The sequence below is a fragment of the Callospermophilus lateralis genome, chromosome 10, assembly GCF_048772815.1.
Source record: "Callospermophilus lateralis isolate mCalLat2 chromosome 10, mCalLat2.hap1, whole genome shotgun sequence".
Classification (NCBI taxonomy): domain Eukaryota; kingdom Metazoa; phylum Chordata; class Mammalia; order Rodentia; family Sciuridae; genus Callospermophilus; species Callospermophilus lateralis.
In genome coordinates, this window is record NC_135314.1 from 14626790 (window position 1) to 14650395 (window position 23606).

Genomic DNA, 23606 nt, shown 5'->3' on the forward strand with positions numbered 1-23606 from the left:
CGGAAGATATATTTAGGAAGCTAAGCATTCTACAGTGGCTGAGCAGACTCTGTGTTTATTTCTTGATTCTCAGGGTTACCTATTTCTGGGGTGAATGGGGGTGTCTGTTTTAAACTTTTTGTATCTTTGGGCTGGGGCTGTAGATGAGTGGAAGAGTGCTTACCTAGCACTGGGGTTGAGCTTTAGCACAGAATAAGATAAAATAAAATAAAGACATTCTGTCCACCTACAACTACAAAAAATTTCAAGAATTTTGTTGCATCGAAATGTCTCAAAATTAACAAGCATAGTTTGTTAAAACTAAGAGGAAAAACAGTCCAGGCTAATTCCCATCATAAAAATTCTATTATCTTAGAATTTTAAGTATTTTAAGAACTGATGTTTCCATAGTATCTACATTATAATCCAAGTAAGCACTACCACTTATAACTTATGCATTTTATTACATTAGAATAAAGTATATTTAAATCCTTTTGGTTGATGTAAGCAATGTAAAAGAGGGCAATAACTCAAGAATGTCTTCATGATTTTTCCAATAAGTTATATCCTAATATCTAATAACCACTAACTAGGCTTCCCAAAAATAAATTGAAGTTACTACAGTAATGCTCCAAAGTATCTATATGTGTTTTCTGTGTGGTCATAGCAGCCTAATCATGAGATACTTTTCAACATGTGCATGAGAGAGGAAATGTTTGCTATTGTCAGTGCTTATATGAGCCTTTTAGAATTGCATTTCATGTTGAGAATTCTTCATTTTCTACCGTTTCCATTTCCCGATATTCAGCAATGTGTTGATGCAAGACCTAAAAGAAGTTTCTGGAGAGGCTGCTTGGATAACAAGATATTATGGTTCTCAACTGAAGCTATGAAATTGTTTATTTGTGGAGGTGACATCAGTTTCTGGACTTATCAGACTCTGTCTGAGAAAAGGCAAGTTCAGTGTGTACCACAGAGACACCTGTCACTGTCATCTCCGATCAGATGGGAGGACTATAGAGCGTTTGAAGCTATTGCTCAATTTAGTAAGAAAAAAAAAATAACATTGTTTTCCAAGTACCTTTCCTTGGTGACAAGAAGAGAGCATCAAAAAACTCTGTGCCTGACTTGAAAATCCAAAGGGAAGCTTGTTTTATTTCACTTTGCACAGGTAAAGATAAATTACTTGTTTTGAATATTCCACTCAATCAAAAATTTCACCAGGAAAGGAAATTCATCTAAATTGAGCACTTATTTTGCCAGACTGTGCTAGATCTACTCATTACCATATTTAATTCCCACAACAATGTGAGAAAGATACTGTTATCTCCACTTTGCAGTTAGGAAAAGTTAGGGTTGGCAAGAATAAATAGCATGCCCCAAATCACAAATCTACTGTGGAGCTGAGATCAAACCCACATCAATCTATGCTAATAACCATGTTTTTTAGAATGTTTATTGTAACTTACTTGATGTCATATCTTTTGCCTGATTATAAAACTATATTCCTCATTTCAATATAATTAATACTACATTATAGCATAGCTTTGGGTCATGATAGCATACTTTTGATCTAAGCAAGAGTTTCCAAACATCATAATATTACCAAGGTGTGAAACAGTCTTACTTTTGACCCAAAACCTGGAACTGTTTAAGGATTCTACCATCTTTCAGTGCAGAGAGAGGTCAGTCATTACTTCTTTTCCAAATAGAAGAAAACTGAAATTTGAAGAAAAGTAAGAATTTTTCATTTACCCCTAAAGGATACATAGAATTGAGCCTTATTTCTACTAACTGTATGATCTAAAGCTCTACCAAAATACTGTCCTGCATAGGTATAGGAAATTTAGAAATCTAGTCCCAAGAAAGGAATCTGCACAAAGATTAACCTTCCACCTGCCCTTGGGCAGAGGCCTAAGGCCCACAAGTGAATATTATAAAGAGATGCTCGCTTTAACACCTACCTTACCCTGAGATCTCTTGCCCAACATTTTGCATTAATAGAGACATCAAGAGAAATGTTTGTCACTGCTATTCTTGCACAGGGCTTTTTTTGGCTTTGTGAAAATAGAAGTACCATGAATTACATGCTCAAACATGTCCACATTCTTGGCAAAGCAACAGAAAAATCTTGGGGGTCAAATTGGTGATAAATGGATATTTTATAGCTATGCTTTATAAATTACCAAATGGATATTTTATAGCTACGCTTTATAAATTACCAAGGAATGTGCACTGGATATCAGAAAGTCAGAACAAATTTTGTAAGACTGTTCCAGAACTACCATGGCAACCAAATACAAGAAAACCTCCACCTATCAAAGTAATTCGAGCAGCCCATTCATCCCACAAAAAGTATTAAGGAAAAGTGGGGACTAGGAAATTTATTTTAGACCAAAATTTGGCCTCAAGATTCTCATCTGTAAGTGGACACATAGTAGTTTATGCAATTATTGCAAGGATCAAGTAAGATTGTAATCCCCTCCCAAAAGAAAAAACAAATGCAGAATGTTTTCTTTGATAAAAGGAGGCTGATTCATAGTGGGGTAGGGAGGGGGAGCATGGGAGGAATAAACAAACTCTAGATAGGTCAGAGGGTTGGAGGGGAAGGGAGGGGGCATGGGTTATTAATGATGGTGGAATGTGATGATCATTATTATCCAAAGTACATGTATGAAGATATGAATTGGTATGAATATACTGTGTATAAAACCAGAGATATGAAAAATTATGCTCTCTGTGTGTAATAAGAATTGTAATGCATTCTGCTCTCATATATAAATAATAAAAAAAATTTAAATCAAAAAAAATACAAAAATTACAAAGTATTATTTTTAGGGAAACACCCTTTTTACTGAGCAGGCAATCATATACTGGGGGAATTTAAGTTTGAGAGGTTGCAGAATGTAGGGCATGCAATAATCTCCTGACAACATCCATTTTTTAATAGGCAAGTTTTTAAGGCTTCAACAGAGGCGATTGAGGGACAGTCCATTCTCAAATAGTGACACCCACAAGGAATTTTATATGCCTTTGCAAACCAACTATTATTCTTCCATAATGGATTGTGGTAGTAAAAAATTCCAAGAACCATAATTGTGCAGTGAAAGCCCATAAAGGTGGCCTTCTTCTTGTAATGGGTTATTTCCTTTGTACACAAAGCATTTTCATTGCTTTCAAAACAGGCTTCCTGCTGCAGGATGGCTTAAATGCATGTGCTTAACACAGAAGGAAGAATCTGCTTTTAGGTGTCATTTTTCTGTTAGTTGTTAGTTTTTCTGTCTCAGTCCTTGCTGTCTTGCTTTTTTTTTTTTTTTTTTTTTTTTTTTAACTCATGCCCCAGAGTGTAGAGTAAAGGTTACAGGCAGCAGCTCTAGACAAAGACAAACTTAACCAAGTATACTAATAACTCAGCAAATGTTTGTAATAAATCCAATCACATCCTTCACCCAATAAACATACACTTATTTAAATGTGTTTCGTTGGAAGACTGAGAAGGTTCTGTCTGCTAAGGAAAAGGAAAACTGATTCCATATTTAAAGGGGAAAAAAATACGAAGACCTCTGAGCTAGAAAGCATTCTGTCAATTCCCTGCCTCATTAAAGACCAATGAAGATGAAATCATCTCATTGGAGTAAAATAATTAAATAGATTTAATTTCTAATACATGTCAGATAGAATTAAAGCTATAAAATTCGAATGAACTTAGTGATGCTTTAACAGAAATTTTATCTGGATAATTATCAGGGGTATACTGAGAATCCTGTGGAGACTGTTCCACAGACCAAGGGAAATCATTAAAGTTCCCAATGGGGGAAAAAATGTTTCTTCCAATACAAAAAAAGTAAAATTCACATTCCATAATTTGATGTAGGAACAAGATCTTGAATATGCTTTCATTTTTTATTTTCAAAATATGTTTACTTTTATTTTCATCTAATTTCCATGATGATAAAATAGCTTTGCGATAACAATATAAAAGGGAAAAGTAGTAAGTGGGGGAAAAGTGTTATTATTTTACAATCCCAACTGCACCAGCAGCAGCTTACAGACTAAGCAAGCAGTATGGCATGCAGTGTGAGCACAGGGAGGCTGAGGAGTTCTCTATGCTGAAAAGAAGAGGACATATTGGTGGAGGGAGGAAGGGAAATCAGATGCCAGGAACCAGGAGAGCTGGGTCAAAGAAGCATGGGGGACCAAGGAAGAGGGAGATAAGAGAGGAGATTTTAGGGATTAGGAAGCTGTGTTTTGACAGCTGTGTGGTAATCACTATAACCCTCCCACCTCCTCTGCAATCATCATTTATTCCCCCATGAGAGTACTCTGTTGAACCAATGGGCCGGTAGTAGATTGCTGCCATACCCAGAACTGCTAGAGAAATGACAATGTGGGCTCTTCCCAGAGGCTGAGTTGCTCTGGGTTGGTTTTTAGATAGCACTCCAGAAGTTGAGACACCATCTCCTCCAACATGACCTAGTTGCTTCCAAGGCTTTTAATAACCCTGTGCACCTGGCAAGGTGATAAGAACTGAAGCAAACAGAAAGGAACACTGTGTTGGGTGGAATATGGACCCATTCTTGGCTCTTTCTATCTCCACCAAAGTCTATCCTGGATCAGAAGTCCCAAGCTCAAATGACTTTAGGACACCAGGCACATTCACAATTGAAAAAACCTACTGAGTATAAGATATAGTTTGAGCATCCCTAACCTGAAAATCCCAATGCTCCAAAACCCCAAACTTCTTGAGTGCAGATATAATGTCACCAGTGAAAAATTCCACACTTCATCTTTGTGATAGGTCACAGTCAAAACACAGGTGCACTAAAAACACTGTACAAAACTATCTTCAGTCTGTCTGCATGAGGTGTATGTATATGAAACCTCAATGAATTTCATGTTTAGAAACGGGTTTCATCCACAAGTATCTCATCATATACATACGTATACATATATGTGTATATATACATATATATGTATACACACACTTATATATACATACACACACATATGCAAATATGCATATGTATATATATGCAAATGTTTCAAAATTTTTTTTAAATCCAAAATACTTCTGTTCCCAAGCATTTTGGATAAGGGATACTCATCCTATAGTACAGCATGTCAGGGTCTGTTGGAAACTAAATCCCTCCCTAGAGGCTTTTAGAATCCATAAGTAGGAGGAAAAGGTGGTGGACAAGCAAAACATCTGTGTGAAGAATTTAAGATCTTTATTAGTTTTGCCTAAATGCTCGATCACCAACACCACATAAAAATAAATAAAGATATTATGTCCAACTACAACTAAAAAATAAATATTAAAAAAAAAAATTGCAAACTCAGAAGCATCTGAGAAAACCTGACAGAAATATGGCCTCAAATATCCAAGTTAAGTACTCAAATTTAAGTACTCAAGTGAAGGACTGACCCAAGCTTGGCACCCAGGTATTTTAGGCAGAACCTCTTTCTAAAATCATCTTTGCCAAAAATCACCATATAGCATCCAAAGAAATTTTAAAATGTCATGAATATCTCCTAAAAGAAAAAAAAAAAAAAACTCTGGTGTATTCAAATGAGAAATCTTTTAAAAGATCATCCGGAAATCATACATACACACAATTTTTTTTTTTTTTTTTTTGGTACTGGGGATTTAACCCAGGGGTCCTACATCCCCAATCCTATTTATATGTATATATGTATGTATTTTTGAGGCCTCACTAAGTTGCTGTGGCTGGCTTTGAACTTGTGATCCTCCTGCCTCAGCCTCTCAAGTAGCTGGGAATACTAGAGGCGTGTGCCATTGTACCTGGCTACAAATTATTTTTCTTGTGGATCAAACCAAGGTTTTCAGAAGGTTTAATTCACAATGATTATATTCCACTAAAAGTTTTCAGAGAACGGGGTAGGGGCAGGCAGTAGAGCAAGAAAGATTATTTCAAAGTCCTGGAAACCATGACAAATTTTCTTTGCAGAGTTTATTGTTAAATATTAGCCTCAAACAGGGCCAAAATCCCAATGGCCCAGAGAAATCTCATAGCAAAGAGGGGCAGGAACCAATCTCTTTTCCAGATTCCAGAACTCCTGAAAATAGGAGTTTGATTATATTATAAGCATTTGATGTCTGGGTACCTAGCCAGGGTACTCCCTGAGGACTTCAACCTGATTTCAGAACTCCAGCAATGCAAATATTGAGGACTTGGAAGCTCCCATTCTGTGTTCAAGTCAGTCTTTTGCAATTAGGCCATTCCCCTGCTCACTATCATTTGCAAAACTAAGAAGGAAAGCAGAAATACTTACCTGCAGCTGCTGGTCTAATTCTGGAAAGACCAAAGGAATAGGGTCTTCAGGAGGTGTATCATCTAAAACATGAAAATAAAATGATTCTTCACTAGAGAGCCTTTATCTCTTAAGCGTCACCCTGCTGGGACCAGCCTTGTAGTGCAACAGTTAAGCTGTCACTATCTACTGCTTCAGTTATTTTCATCACTTCAGTGGTGACAGAATGTAAGAGAAATTTTGCTCATTTTATGTACACATAGAAGCTTGGGGAGATTAATTGGACTGACTAAATTAAAAAAAAAATACACACACACACACACACACAGGATCCTCCAATATCCTGTCTGGTAACTCTACAATTAATAAGGGCTACTTGTCTTTCAAAATTCCCACATTAGCCAATACCAAAACATATGATATGCAGGAAAGTGCTTAACAAGGTGTTAATGAGGTGGCCAGAACAACCTCAATGGGGCAGAACACTCCACTGAAAAACAGAAGCATTAGTTGCACTGAAGCATCACAAACATTGATGGTTGTGCCCTCTGTTCTTACTACAAACCAGCACCAACAGGCAGCTCACCAGGAACTCGCTCTGGGTTACAGCAGGTAGGGCAGCAAGCCACCCACACACCAGGCTGCCCTCCCCACCTGAGGCAGAATCCACAGACTTGTTTCAGGGCAGCTGGAGCCCAGACAGCTGTGGCAACTGTCCTCAGCTGCCCCATCCTCCTTCTCCAGAAGCACTCACATGGACAGACTGGCAATAGACTAGCTAGATCTAAAAATGCAGTTTCAGGACTGGGGTTGTGGCTCGGTGGTAGAGTGCTCGCCTAGCTCTGGCAAGGCATTGGGTTCAATCACCAACACCACATAAAAATAAATAAATAAAGATATTATGTCCAACTACAACTAAAAAATAAATATTAAAAAAAATTGTAATCTCAGAAGCATCTGAGAAAACCTGACAGAAATATGGCTTCAAATATCCAAGTCACTGGGGACTGAAGATATAGCTCAGATGGTTAGAGTACCTGCCTCACACGCACAAGGCCCTGGGTTCAATCCCCAGTACTGCCAAAAAAAACCCAAAAACCAACAACCCAAGTTACCCACTAATGTCTTCAAGAACAGCCTACTGACCCCACCCCTGGTACTAGAGAAGAGCCCCTTGGTAAACAGCACCTCCATCTCTCCAGGTCGACTCTGGCTCTCAGGGGCCATCGTCCATCCTTCTCCAGTACCTACCCCAGTACATGACTGTTGAGAATACCACAAAATACAAACTAAAAGAACAATTTTTTTAAAAAGCCATTTTAAATTATGATAAATCAAGGAAAGATAATAGTTCTTTATATTCTCACTAACATAACCAAACTTATTAATAAAAATTGATTGTGTTCTTTTTGAACTAGAGGAAATGATACAAGCTATATTCAATGAAGAAACAAGTACATTTATGTCAACAGGGATTCATTCCAGAACCCCCCTCATACCAAATCTGAGGACATTCAAGTCCTGTATAGAATGGAGTAGTATTTATGTATAACTTCAGCACATCCTTCCATATACTTTAGATTATCTCTAAGTTACTTCTAATTCTACAATTAATTGCTATGTGAATAATGTATAGCTTTTAGACTGTATTGTTTGGGGAATAATGGTGGGGGGACTATGTACAAGATCAATACAGACAGTTTTTTTAAAAAAAAAAAAGAAAACAACAAAACATTTTTCATTCTCAGTTGAATCTACAGACAAAGAGCTCACAAGTCTAGCAGGCCAATTTTATTCCCTCCCAACTCACTGATAGCACAGCCCAAATAAAATGCAATACATGAAGTACTCCTAGTTTCTAAGGGAATATGTCTCTTTGGAGACCTGGAAGAGACTTACCAGAAAGATCATTTAAACAAAGGCAGTATTAACTTCTTCCAGATACCTCAAGTGTCTTGTCACTTAATAGCATTTGTTCTTTCTTAGTAAAGAGGATAATAATACTCCTGCTTAGAAATGGCTTCGAACCAAGCAATGCACCACCTCACTTGAATCCATTTTGTACCCATACCTGGGCCAGTCAGTATATGTCCACAGGTTCATTGATGCTACTTAGTTTCACAGAAGACTCAATCCACAGACTCTTTGAATGCTATCTTCCTACCAAGACTAGGAGTGACAAATTCTAGCCAATTGCTGTGGCCTTTTCAATTCACTCCATCACTTGCAAAGAACTGCACAAAAGGCAGAAATATCCACTTGCCACTGCTGACCCATTATAGAAAGAGCCTGCATTATGAAATTTATACTCTGTAAAACTGATTTTGGTCTTAGCGCATTTAATTTACTTCAGTACAATTTCAAAAACCTAGATACCATGATTATTTTAGCTCACTGGGTCCAAGGCCAGAACAATTTGGCACAGATAATTGAGGACATATTATATTTTGGCATCCCAACCCTAATAATCACAGACAAGCAGGCACTTGTTGGAAGGAGAAACCACTTCTGTAAAGTACAAATGCAGACAGAGAATTCTAGAATTCTAGGAGATATTCAGGAACGGAACTCAGATGCTTCCTGAGACTTAATCCACCTCACCTTCTGCAATGTCATGCTCCTTCCTGCTTAATTATTAAAAAGGGAGGAAAAATTATTCATTTTTTCTAATGTAGTAACATAGATAGAAAATAACTACTGTGACCCAGGATTAATGTAGTTCAATATTGAATCTATGCCATCATTTATAGTCATACTATGTCAAGGTATATTATATGTGACTGTAATGATAATTTTCCAGATAAATGAAGGCTTAAGACTGGACTTCTTAAGTTGAAATGAAAGTCTAATTGACTGACATGAAAATAAACATATAATAGATGTTTTTGGAGACAAGCAAAATAAAAACCTTGTGTTAAAGAATGGATCAAGTTGGATTAACCCAAGCAGGAAATGGCAGCGGAAATAAGAAAACCAAAGACAGTTGTAAGGAGACTACCAAGCCTGCAAGCCAACCCTGCATTTCACTGCTCCATGCCATCTGGTTTAGCTGGCATCCCTGCCTGCCAGGAATTTGAGGGCTCGAGAAGCAGCTCACAGAGCTGCCCCAAGTTGATGTGTGGGGTGTTTACTTTTAAACCGTGGCTGTCTTCTTTGACTGGTTTTAAAAATAGGCAAATATTCTAAAAGTGGAATGATGAATCACAGGAATGGGCCAAAAGGAAAGAAGGAAAATGACTCAGTTAGATGAGTAGCACAGCTGTTCCACAAACATTTGGCCGAATCATTGTAAAACATTTTGACAGTGATACTGGATCAGAGTTCCTGAGAGCAGTTAAGTTTGTTTTGACAATTCCAGAAGTCTGTACAGTAGCTATACTGAGAGACCCCCCTGGGATATTTAGCTTAAAAACAACAAGAAAGAAAGAAAGAACATTTGCTAGATGTGTTTATAATAGGACAAATCATAGTGCAAGTATATTTTTTATTAAAATTTATCTTACCCGAAGGTTATAGAGTGTCTGTTATGTGCAAAGCAGGGACTTAGACTCCATGCTTAAATGGTAAATTACCTCATATTTTTCAATGCATTAAGGAAGCAATTGGAAAGCACCTCATTCAAAACGACAATGTAGGTTTAATGGACCAAGCAAAATGTATCCTAAGGAATTTTTTAGAGGATGAAATATTAAAGAAAGAATTAAAGAGGAATTTTTAAAATAAGCAGATGTCCACTGCTTATTTGGCAAACACTATGTGACTAAGCCAGTGGTCCTTAAGATAGAACTTTCTTGTTGGTATCCCAACCATTATAACATACCATAGTACATTCTATGATGGGCTCGTCTCTGCATCTACCAAGCAGCTGTTGGGTTGCTTCCATGGTGATTCTGTCTTCAGATTCCCTTAAACTGTCTTCTCTTTGTTTCTCCATGGAATGGATAAAGAGGACACACTGACTCTATGATCCAAATCCTCACTGCCATGCCATCTGAGTTATTAGAGGATGCCGAAGATGAGAGAAAGCAAGCAATCCTCTGGCCCAGTCCTCTCAAAGCAAAGCTAAGGACAAAGACCCAAAGGAAAAGGAGCCCCCCAAGACTTCATGATTGGTGGCCATGTGAGATAAAGAATCCTATCTCCCCTCTCAGAATTCTTTTTAACATGCTACTCTGCTTTTCTTCACTTTCTGGCCCATGGATTCCCAGGCTTGTATTTCATGAACCCCTGAAAATTATCCCCCAGTATTTGGAATCATGCCTCGGAGCATCCAACTTTTTATTTAGCGAGGGAAGATGATTCAAAAACAATTACTGCACATCCATAACATCTCTTTATGAGAGAGAACATTTTAATGCCCAAATCATAAGAATCTTGGAATAAAGGAGCATCCATTCTGGATAAATTGATTGTGAACATGAGCAAACATACCCCTAAAACAACCTCACTGTCATGCCCTTTTTCTTTTTGTTTTATGAGAGAAGAAAACTTCACCAAAGTCTGACTTGGTCTGCAACCAGTGTTTGAGAACCACTGTTCTAAACAATATCTTGATTGGACAATATCTTGATTTAACTTTGGGATTGGTTATCTCCCCCTCCCACTGTGCTCATCAGCATAGACGTAATTGGGGTCTCGATTGGGAAATTCCAGTTTAGGCTGACATACGGAAGAGACTGTACCAGGAGAGGGAGAAGCCATGCCCAGAAGACAGACCCCTGCCCACTCCACTCCCCAACTAGAATGCAAGAGGCAGCCCTGCTCAGGATCCTCTGAAGATGCCTCTATTTCCTGCAGTCAGCGCCAGTTTCATGCACACATGACCTGCAATTACTCAGACCACTTTGCCCACAAGGGACCCCATGCTTGCTTTAATACTCTGTTATAATGTCTTGAATTTTTGTAATTTTTGAGTGAGGAGCTCTGCATTTTCATCTTGCTCTGAGCCCCACAAAGTATGTAACTGGTCCTGCCTGCAGAATGACCTCTGAGTCCTGGTGTTTAGAGACTGCCCTGCAGGGCACCAGGGACAAACTGTTGATTTAAAGGCAGATAAATTGGGTTCTGAGGCTAATCCTGGGAAGTGTCTGCCCATGAAGCTCCCAACCACTAAAGACACAGTCAACAGGAACAACATTCAGTAAATAGGACAGTATTTCGAGTTGGTCACTTTTTAATTGGTGAATGTGAATTGTCAACATAATTTCTTTGAGGCAATTTTGTCCTCTGAAAAATAGGCAGAGTATTTAACTTATCTCGGAAACTTGTTATTGATGTCAATCACTTAGCCTGAAGCCTGGTACCTAGGAAATAATCAGTAATAATAATGGATGCTTCATGAAGTTTATTTTCCATTCCGTGTACCATAAGTCCAACCAAAGGTAATATGAAATTAAGGCAGTTGTGTGTCCATGTATATGTGTTTGTGGAGGTAGTATTTGGGAGTGTTAGTCTTTATCATCTGAATAGTACGAAAAGAATACCTTGGTCAAGACCTCTGACTCTACTTACTTCTCTCTTGACAGTTGGAGATTTCCCTGGTACAGCCATTACCTCGGGACTTATGAATTTACTCTTTTCATCTAAATCAGAAGTTGAAAAGTTATTTCCCTATCAAAGCAAACACTGTCTTTAGAAAATACATAAAAGGCCTTGAGTACTTTTATTCCAAATCCAAACTGAGATTGATATTTTATTTTTAGAAATAAAAAAGTGATAGACAGCTGTCAACACACATTTCTAATACATCAAAAAACTTCTAAAACTTTTTTAAGATACCTATGTTCTTGATAGATCATCACACAGTTTTGAGCCACATCAAAAGCTTTTTCACACTTTGCTTTCTATTGATTAAATATTAGAGATGTGAATTCTTTAATGTACATTGGACTTTCAGGGTCACAAAATGAAAAAAATATAGGTATAGAGATGGATATGGATGTGAAAACAGAGATGGATAGAGGTAAAGATTTGGTATGACCCCCCCAGGAAATAATCAATTCTTTATTAGACACCATATTACCTAATTAATAGACACCATATTACCCTAACCAGTACTTAAAATGATCAGGCAAGCAAGATCATGCATCAGTGGACTCAAAGACATTTTTCTACAATGGAAGACTTGATTGAGTTGAAGAACACATTTTATATTTCTTAGAAACACTCATCTATTCACTATCATTGTAGCTATCATTTATGAATCTCATTATTTCAGCCTTTTATCAGAATATTTTGACTGACTTAGCTTATACTCCTTCAAAAACATTTGCTTCAAGAAGAGACTCTTGGGAGCTGGGGTTGTGGCTCAGTGGTAGAGCACTCGCCTTACACGTGCAAGGCCCTGATTTCGATCCTCAGCACCACATAAAAATAAATAAATAAAATAAAGTTATTGTGTCCAACTACAGCTACAAAAAATAAATATAAAAAAAAAGAAAAGACTCTTGGACATAGAGTCAGCCCTCTGCATTCATAGATTCCACATCTATAGATTCAACCAATTATGGATCAGAAATATTGGAGAAAAAATATTACATCTCTACTGAATGTGTAGAGACTATTTAGGTAGTCATTACTCTCTAATCAGTGCAGTATAACAGCTGTTTATATAGCATTGACATTGTGTTAGATATTATAAGTTCTCTAAAAATGATTTATAGTATTCAGGTGGATGTACATAGATTATGTGCAAATGTTATATCATTTTACATGAAGGACTTGAGCATCAACAAGGGGGCCTGGAACCAATGCTGTCAGAAACCTCAGGATGACTGTATATGTGTTGTGCATCACACTCCTAAGTAAAATTTTACCTCTTTTTCCTCTTTCCTACAGCAGCATATGAGAAGCAACCTTTCTTCATCATTACCCAGGACCACAGGAGAGTTATCTGCTGTCAGGGACACACAGGCTTTTCTTATTATATGGGTAGTGAAGTAAAAGTAGCCTGAGGGCCTGGCTTTGAAATCCTAGTACTATTTATTAATTTCTTGATTTGAGATTACTTAATCCCCCTAGCCAACATTTGCACATTTATTAAATGCACATGACAACACCTTCCTGCAGGGTTGTTGCCAGGATTAAATTGAGGAGATGACACAACCAAAAGCAACTGGTGCTCAATCAACACTCTCTTTCTGGCCTTTCTTTACAACCTTAAGCAACAGACGCAAACCAGTAAGTCCCAAAGAATCTTCATTAATAATAATGATCTCCAAATAGCCACATTGTACTACTGATTTTGTAAGTCTTCAATAAACTTCTAGTGTGTTTCCCAACTTTGTGCTCCCTGCAGGATGCAAATGTAGGAGAAACCCCCTCTCACCCAGCCTTGAGGAACTTTCTTCTGAATTTGGTCACCCGGTTCTGGGGCAGCTTTAAACACAGACTCAGGCTGGCACAGATGAATTGAGAGAAATTCAAAACAACTGTCATAACTCCTGACTTCTCTTAATGCTATCCTTATCAAGTTGCCTGGTATCTAGTGGGATTTATCATTTAACTTCCTACTGAATGGGTATGAAAAACAAAGAAAGAACAAAACATGGAGAGAGATAAAAAGGTAAACCTCAATATTTACTTATAGTTTAAGTGTAGATGAGGTTCTCTAGAGTCTTTCTAAAGAACAAAGATTAAAAATCTGGAGAGAAGAGAGTACCAGAAGTATTTGGGCTCTAAGGGTAGGGAAAATCATACCCAAGTTAGGGAAAGTTGAAGAAAGGGGACAATGACCCTCAGTTTTACTGAGAGCCAGTTTCACACATGTACACAAAAAACAACCACACCATTCCCAACTTGTTAAATTACGTTCAAGGTGAGTATTTCAGCTACTCCACAAAATTCTTACTTTCATCCCCATATTTGCAGAGAAAATTATATTGTCTTAAAAAGATACCAAAGAAATGGGTCCTGAATTTTTTTAACTAAGTGACATATGATTAATTTGTGCCCAGACATGAAAAATTCTAATGCTTGAAAGAATTTTTTAAAAACAAAAATGTTAGCAGCTATCAGCTTGGGCTAAAACTGGTGTCCTTGACTCTTTCTAAATAAAAACTAAAAACAAAAAAGAAAGAATGTTCCAAAGTCTAATTTTACATGCAAGTGTGCCAGATTTTAGCTCAGCTGGAGGAAAAGAAAATTCTCAAGTAATTAACATGAAATCCTAACGTCTGGATAGGCAGCTCTAAACTTTCTTAATTGGAGAAGAGCCATGATTCTCTAATAACCCAAGAGGTAGGATTCATACTTCTCTTCTGCATATTTTTATTGAGAAAATTAACTCCATAAAGAATGTAGATTAGAAAGTTAACTCTTTGGGATTCCTCATTCAGAAGTAATAAGGATCTTTTCACTTTCTTATTAAAGACAGGCATCTCTGTTTCCAGGAATTACAATTAGCTAAGTATCTTTTCATGAAGCGCTCTGATGGTAAGATCATAAAAGAGATGATAGATAGATTTTTTTTTTTTAATTTTTACACCAAACCTTGCTTCCTTTATTTAAACTCCTGGAATTCCATGGTCTATTTGAAGTCTGTGGCTTGTTCTGCTTTCAATGAACAATGACCAACTAACACCCATCCACCAAGGGCAGTCTGTCCAACACCCAGTTCTGTCAACACTTTCTTCAAAACATACTATGAATTCAGTCATCCTGTTGCATTCTTAAATCCAGATTCTCATCACTTGTCTCTCTGTACCATTATACAAGTCCTCTTCTGTTCTCTCATCTCTCCACATCCTGAACTATTCCACCAATTTTTTACCATTATCATCATCTTAGTCTTTTGCTTAAGGACTTTTGAAATGCACTTGTTTCTGGTCAAGTAGAAACTCTTTTGCTGAACTTTCATTAACTTTAGTCTGCTGCTCAGTAATTCCAGTCTATTGCTATCTAAATAATTTTCCCCATAAGCCTACAGCACATTGCCTGGCTCAAGACAGGACTAGGTAGGAAGCATGATGTTATTCTACAGTTCAGACTTCTACTCCAATGACTATTCACTATCATTATTTTCTGAATATACCATGCTCTTCTTGACTTTTAGATTTGGTTCATGTTTTCTATTTGGAGAAGATATGTACCCCCTTTTTTTATACCTGGAATCCAGAAATGACACCTTTCCTGCATTGCCTTTCTATAACTTACTTGCCTTTAAGTCAGGTTTGGTTATTACATTTTCCAAGAAGCCATTGCCAACATGGACTTTTTTTCCAAATATCTTTGCCTTATAAAGCTCATGAGAGGAATCATGCTGTACCCTTCTTTGTGCATCCCATCACCTTTGGCAGAGTGTTGGAAACACAGAAACTAAATAAAGGTCAGTTAATGATCAGAGAAGGAGCAGGACACTTACAATCCACAAACAAAATAACTAGTCCCTAAATAACTACAGCCCATTTGCACTATAAAATCTACCTTGAGCCATGCATGTAATCCCAGTGGCTCAGGAGGTAAGGCAGGAGGATCGTAAGTTCAAAGCCAGCCTCAGCAGCTTAGCAAGGCCCTAAGCAACCTGGCAAGATCCTGACTCAAAAATAAAACACAAAAAGGGCTGGGGTTGTGGTTAAGCACCCCTGGGCTTGGGGTGGGGGAGCTACCCTGACGTCAAGTATGAGATGTAGGTGGGATATACAACTACTTATTAGTTTACATTTGCCTTAACACTACAAAATCAATTATCACAATTATGAGGAAGAGTTGAATGCTTAATTTGCATCAAGTAATTTGCTAAATATTTAACCTATATGGTATTATTTCATTCTTACAATAATCCTGTTACTATTGTAAACATATTATGGAAAACTGAATCCCAGCAAGTTTGAATCCAAGATCATACAAATAATGATGGAGATGGTCTAGAAATTATGAATCTCCAACTCCAAAGCCCTATATCTTTAACTTCTATAATAAATCATCTCAGGAATACATACAAAACAACAGCAACAAAAAGATCTAAAATGACTGAAAGGTCAGGTTCATAAGATAAAAACATCTCAATATTTATAAGCAAAGATGTCTCCTTTTTCTTGAACTCTGTTTATTCATCAATAAATAAATTCAATAATAAGGAATTACCTCCAAAATTTACCTTAGCTTCCCATTTACTATTAAGCTCTTGGATGTTTTTCCCCTAAATGTGTGGTCTGAAAGCCACAAGCACTGGAATTCAAAAGGCACGCACAGCTTGCATGACAGCAAGTGTCTGTGTGACACCCTACATGCTCCTTATTCAAGAATTTGAAGGGAGTGTCCCCAAATATCTGCAAAGCAACTTTTTGTACACTCACAACTTATGTGCATAGAAAAACTCAGAGTTCTGGCCCTGACTAGTCTTTGAAATCTTGCATTTATGGCATGCATAAACACAGGAAGAGACATTTCTTTTTCTTTGTAAAGAAATAATGAATCTCCTGAATTGGAATATACAAGACATTTGAACATGCATTTTAAAACTTTTTTTTTTGTTCTAATTAGTCATACATGACAGTAGAATGCACTTTGACACAGCATACATAAATGGAGTGTAATTTCTTATTCTTCTGGTTACACATGATGTAGAATCACACAGGTTGTGTAATCATGTATGTATATAGAGTAATAATATCCAATTCATTCTACTGTTCTTCTTACCCCCATACCTCTTCTCTCTGCCTAATCCAGAGCACTTCTATTCTTTCATAGTCCCCACACCCTTATTGTGAATTAGTATCTGCATATCAGAGAAAACATTCAGCTCTCAGATAAACACTTCAGTCGGGCCAGAGTTGAGAAATACTGAGCCTCAGCTCCTGCCTTAGATTTTCTCTGTAGGTGCCCTTCCTAGAGATAAGGACACATATTAATCATAAAATAAAAAGTTGATTTTTCCATGTTCATCATAAGCCTTCATACACTTCTTTTTATGAGGCTCAAGGATAGGAATTACTTACAATAAATTATAACCCCTTTTTGAAACTACCTATTAAAAAACATGAATTTTAAAAGTGAGTATTCTTAGATAAAAAATATGGAATATATACATAAGGAAGTTTTATTCAGTCATAAAGAAAAATGAAATTGTATAATTTTCAGGAAAATGGATGGAACTCGTAGACATTACGTTAAGTGAAATAAGCCAAACTCAGAAGGTCAGGGGTCGTTTTCCCTCTTATGTGGAAGCTAGAGAAGAAAAAGGAAAAGAAAGGTGGGGGGGGCAGATCTCATGAAAATCAAAGGGCGATCAGTAAACTAGAGGAAAAGGACAGCAGGGAGGGAGAAGGGAAGGAAAAGGGGAAAATACTAGAGATTGATGTTGGCCAAATTTTATTGTTATATTATGTGCATGCACAAATATGCAAAAACAAATTATACCATTATGTACAATTATACTGCACAAATTAAAAATAAGAGTAATGGCAAAAAATGGGCATTTCTGAGATGTTTAAAAGAAAACACAGAGATTGAACAAAGCAATTTGAATTCATTGATGAAAATCATGAGAGCTCCCCCATCAGGGACCAAAAGAGTTCAAAGACTATGGCAAATAAATTACATTTTGTACTTCAAGAAGATTTCATTCATGCAGCCCAAATATCAAGATTTCACTTTATATGGCTCTCTTCTGATTAGTGCATTTATTTTCTGGTCCAAAATGATGATGTAATAACATCAATTGGGATTTAAGCAAGTTTTATATTCTGAAATTTTCTTTGAAAGACTATTCATTATGACAGAGCTTCTTCTTTTCATACAGGACATGAGCAGAAGAAAGAAACCATGCAGTTCCTTCCTTTGTGGGTTGTGGATTTGGATGCATCTATCTTGAGAGCTACTCACTTATACAACTGACTTTCCTTGAAATCTTGGATTTATGAAATGCATTTAAAACTGAAAGGGTTTTTCTTTTTTCAATTAGAGAAGAAACAGGGAATAATGAAAAATTTGGACATGTGAGTCTAAGGACCTGAGTTTAGAATTCTATTCCTTTTGAACAGAGTGGTCTCTAGGTCTCAGTCTTCGTTTCTATAAATAATGTTCATACCTTCATCACACGGTTCTTTTAGGAACTGGAAATAATAAAAGTGAATCCAAATACAAAAGAGAAGTGCAACCCATGGCAGCTGTCACTTCTGAGTTAGGTTGGATTAATTCACCTACTGAGCAGGTTTCTCTCCACCATTGTTTAACAGAGTTACCCCAGAGTGGGGACATCGTACAACAGCAAGCCATGGGAAGAATTCTGGAAAAATAGATCACAAAGAATCAAGGCATTCCCCTCCCCATTCTGCAATTTGCCCTCCATGGCAGACCACATGGTCGGGAAACTCCAGGGTAGATGTGTCACTTACATAATCACCTGGTATAGTAACCCCAAGAATGCATTGACTGTGTCACATCAGAATTCACAGAGCCCAGCCCCTTACTTCACATTATTTTGGAAAGATCCTATTCCTTTTCAATCATTAATTTTTAAAGCATCACACTCACATAGTATTGCAGGGAGAGAGAGAGAGAGAATCAGTCCTCAAAAGACCCCTAGTTTAAACGGTAATGCTGTTTGAACATGTGTTTTAGCAGGTGGTGTTAAGATAAGAACAATGGCCAATGCCAGTGGAGGAGAGCCAAGCCTTCCTTTCCTCGCCGCTGTGACCTCCCACCACATGAGGTCCCTTGTTCAAAGGTGGTGCAATTCAATATGTGTGTTAAGAGGTCATTGAGGGGAGCCATGACGAAGGGCTCTAAGTATGGCAACCTCACCTCAGACCTTACTATTTCCAGAGGCCCCGCCTCACCTGCCCCATTCATCACTCCTCTGAGGTCTGTTTGTTTAGCCGGAAGTGTGGGAGCACCAGCAAGAAACCAGTGAGAAACCACTTCAAACTTCGGCTTCAACAAATGTTGCTGGAACAGGGACAGTGATATTTTTACATTACCTAACCAACTGCCAGCTCTTAATCAACATTTCCTCGTGCAGTTTTAACAATGACACACTCTGCTATCCTTAGGAATGGTTTTTATCTCCATGAATCTTACTCTAAAAGAAAGCTAAAGAGGGGAAAGAAAAAAAAAAGAAGAAGAAATGAACTAAGACAACCACATCAACGTGGGGAAAGACGTTGCCCCAGCCATTTCTGGAAGCCACAGCCTAAGCGCATGATGGAATACCATATACCTTCTCATCATTAAATCATGCACACATGCAAATTTAAACATCCTTGTGGAATTAGAGGAGGTGGTGGAAAGGAGGAATGAGGAAGGCACACACCCCCCAGCAGAGCCTACCTGGGGCGTCATTGAGGCTGAAGGCAATGCGTACTGGCTTATCCGCAGGTACCCTGGCTGTGCTGATCATGTGGGCACCTGAGGCCCGGCCTTCTCCTGGGTCTTCCAGCTGTGAGGACAAAAGAGAGCCCTTGTCACTTTACCCAATATCATGCCTCTGAACACCCTTGGAAACTAGAGGGGAGAGTTGGTAAACGTCCTTTCCCTATTTCAAAAGTATCCACTTGCTCCATTAAATTTTTTTCTGGCTTATACAGAAATTACTTTAGCAATATACATCTAAAACAAATGAAATGCGGCAAAAATCTCTACCTACATCACTTTTTAAAAGTATTCCTTCACACTGAAAAGTTCTATTATAGTTGGGCATGGTGACACAAGTCTGTAATCCCAGCTCAGGAGGCTGAGACAGGAGGATCATGAGTTCAAAGCCAGCCTCAGCAAAAAGGGAGGCACTTAGCAACTCAGTGAGACCCTGTTTCTAAATAAATAAATATTTCTGTGCTATAAGAGAATTTAGCCTAAATACACTTTAAACAAAATATTTGATAATTTGGTGTTCAGAGAGACTAAGGAAAGATTTTATAAATACATGATATCTTTGTTATTTAGATATTTATATTTAACTTTTCTATTTTTGGTCCTGCTTCCCCTAAACCCTCTACTCTCCTTCTCATGTAGACAGCAAACTAAAAATCTGAATGATATTTTAAGGAAAATGTCTCTAAAAATGGCAAAATATAAATATCTCTTTAGCCATCCTAGCAAGATTCTGGGAATTGCCGTAGCAGGACATTTTCTCAAAGCAAGGTTTTTGACTCTTTCCCATAACTTTTCTGTATCTAAAAATAGATTTTGGAACACTGAATTTTGTTTTTACAATTACATATAGGTCCAAAGTAAGTGTGTATATGCATATGTAGTTAGACATCCATGTGTTTGGAATCATCTCATCCAGTATATGCAAAGAGAATGCACTTATATTAAACACCTAGTACAGCTTTGGAGAAAAAAAAAAAAACAGCATCTATCTATCACCCAGTTAGCATCACATTGGGCTCATTCATTTAACACAGATAGCAATACACAAATAAGCACCCTAGCCTCCATGTATTATACTTCTAAGCTACAAAGAAGTAGTGGCCTGACACATTGAAGAAAAGGGCAACGTAAAGCTACATTTTCTTGCTCAGAATTCCTTCTGTCTTAACTCTGACACATGTCTCTGTGGTTTCTTCTGCTTAGAGTCAAGTACTTTGCTAGCCACCTGTTCCTGGAGAAACAGCACAGACTATCTCAAATTTAAAGAAACCATCAAAATCCCCAAAAGTTGTAGTTAAAAGAAAAAGTCTTGCTATTGCATATTGTATAATCCCCAGCCGCCTTATTATACTATCAAAGGACAGAAAGCCGCACTCCTTTTTGGGTAGATCTCCCAACAATGTCCTACAGCAAGAAATAAAGCACAAGAGATGGATATTTACCTCCAGGATTTTGTAAAGAGATCTCTAGTACAGTTTCCAGCTACAGGAAATGGAATTGATAACACAGCTAATTACAACCCCCTCCCCAGCACAACAGAAAACATCTGTCTGCCTGAGGTGGATTCTGAGTTCCACAGAGCATCTACCACAAGACCCCCTAAACCAATTTGCCTTTCCATCCCACCGCCTCAGGGAACAGGACACTGTGTCCTGCTTTCGGCTGTAGACTGTGACCAAGCTTTGGTTAAGGTGCTGGTGCTCTGAGCAGTTTGTTCGCTTTTCACACCTGTCGCCTTACCTCACTTAGTTGAGTGTCTGCACTTGTGTAATCCAGGACCAGCCACTGCCTTGGCCAGTCGCTGCCTTTGTGGAGTGAAGACTCAGTGAGCAACCCAGTTGCACCTGCTGCATAGCAGCCGCTGACACTCTGAGGAGCAGGGACAGCTGTCAGGGCTGCACGCTGCTACCTGCTCTGTCCCAGACCCCAGCGTCCCACGGGACCTCCCTGTTCCGCTTTCCTCCACAACCCCTCTCTCCTTTCCTTGCCTCTCCAACAGCCAGGATGTTGTCATGTTTCTAGAAAAAGCAAGAGCAAAAGAAAACCCTCCTCCTGTCAGAGGCATTGATAAACAGCAAGTTGTGGAGAGTCCAAATGTTTTAATTCATTAGTCCTGGCAAACCTAAAATACAAACAGACTTGCTTCACAAGACAGGAATGTCTTCAGCGTGACCCAATCGGTGTCTGTGTCTATTCCAGCAAACTGGCAAAGATAGCATGACTCTAGTCAGCAAAAATGTCCGCTGCTCCAATCAGCTCCGCCAGACCAGCCAATTTGGACAGGCCACAGGCCAGCTCTCAGATGATAGCAGCGATGATCCTGGTTAAGAACGTGAGGTTTGAGGTTGAGCCCATGTTGGGCTTGATGACTTGATCCATTATACAAATGCAACCAACCGCAAAAGGGTCAATGGTAAATAGGAATGGAGCATGAGGATTTTTCAACCTTTTTAACAACTGTAAACTTGGAAACCAAGAGTATTTAAAAATAGTTGGACCATAATGTTAAATAATTTAAAACAAACAATATTAAGAGAATGCAAAGACAAGCCAGAGGCTGAAAAAAATTCTTTGCAAAACACGCACATGTTTTTGATGTCCAAAATAGACAAACAAATCTTCAATTCATCAATAGGAAAATAAACAACCCAATCAAAAAAGTGGACAAAAGATCTGAACAGACAGCTCACCAAAAAAGACATACAGATCACAAGCAAACTTATGAAAAGATGAACAACTTCATATACCATTGGGAAATCACAAATTAAAACATCGCTGGCAACACTACTACGACAACAGCCAAAATCCCAAACAGTGACACCATCAAAAGTTGGTGAGGATGTGAAAAAATAAGAACTTTCATTCACCGATAGTGAGAATGCAAATGGTACAGCCACTTTCAGAAAACAATTTGACAGTTTCTTACAAAACTAAACAAACTCTTACCATGCGATCCAGCAATGACTTTCCTCAGTATTTACCCAAATGAACTGAAAACTTATGTTCACACAAAAACCCACACACAAATGTTTAGAGAAGGTTTATTCACAATCCTCAAATCTGGGAAACAACCAAGATGTTCTTCAACAGGACAGTATACATACACACTGGAGCATTTGGATAATGGAATATTTCTCAGGGGCAAAAAGAAATGAGCTATAAAGTCTACAGATTGTATGACTCCAACTATATGACCTTCCAGAAAAGATGAAACTATGGAAATAATAAAAAGTGGTTGTCAGAGGTTCAGGAAGAGAGAAGGGAGGGATAAATTGTGAAATACCGAAGATTTTAAACTACAATTGCATATGATCCACTGCGATGGTAGATATATGTCATTACAGATTTGTCAAAATCCATGGAACCTACAGCACAAAGAACAAACTCTGGTATAAACTGTGGTACTTATGTAATAATAATGTATTAACATTGGGCCATAAATTGTAACAAATGCATCACATTAATGTGAAATACTAGTTAGTAATAGGGAAATTAGGAGTGAGGAGGATGAGGAAATATATAAGAACTCTGCACTTTTCACTCATTTTTCTTTTTTTGGTAACCTAAAACTACTCCAAAAAAATTAAGTAACACATAAAAGGACTTAGCAAATGTGTTAGCTTTTCATTGCTGTGACCAAAATACCTGACACAAACATACGAGGAGGAAATTTGTATTTTGGCTCACAGTTTCTAAGGTTTTAGTCCTTGGTCAACCAGCTCCATTGCTTTGGGGAGAACATTATGGCAGAAGAACATGGTGGAAGAAAACAGCTCAGTTCATGGGAGCCAAGAAGCCAAGAAAGAGCTGGGGATGAGATCAGCCCTTCCAGTGCATACCCCAGTGCACATCACCTCCAACTACGCCTACCACCTAATGATATATTCAAAATTACGAATCCACTGCTGAGTCTAGAGCTCTCATGATCCCATTATCTCCCTAAAAACCGACTTCTGAACATTGCTGCATTGGAGGCCAAACCTTCAACACATGAACCATCGAAGGACATTCCAGATCCAAACAAAATCTCTTTTCTTTGATCA

At 37.9% G+C, this 23606-nt stretch overlaps 1 protein-coding gene across 1 annotated transcript in view; it reads right to left on the reverse strand.

Moving 5' to 3' along the window:
- Positions 1-21373, reverse strand: part of Map3k7cl (MAP3K7 C-terminal like) — a 37589-nt gene extending 16216 nt beyond the window's left edge. Inside the window, exons 1-3 of the mRNA XM_076868454.2 lie at positions 21304-21373; positions 19522-19630; positions 6274-6335 (exon numbers count right to left, since the gene is read on the reverse strand). Of these exons, the coding sequence (XP_076724569.1) occupies positions 6274-6335; positions 19522-19591 (132 nt within the window). The 5' untranslated portion in view covers positions 19592-19630; positions 21304-21373. The remainder of the gene's footprint in view (positions 1-6273; positions 6336-19521; positions 19631-21303) is intronic.
- Between the last annotated feature and the right edge of the window lie 2233 nt (positions 21374-23606).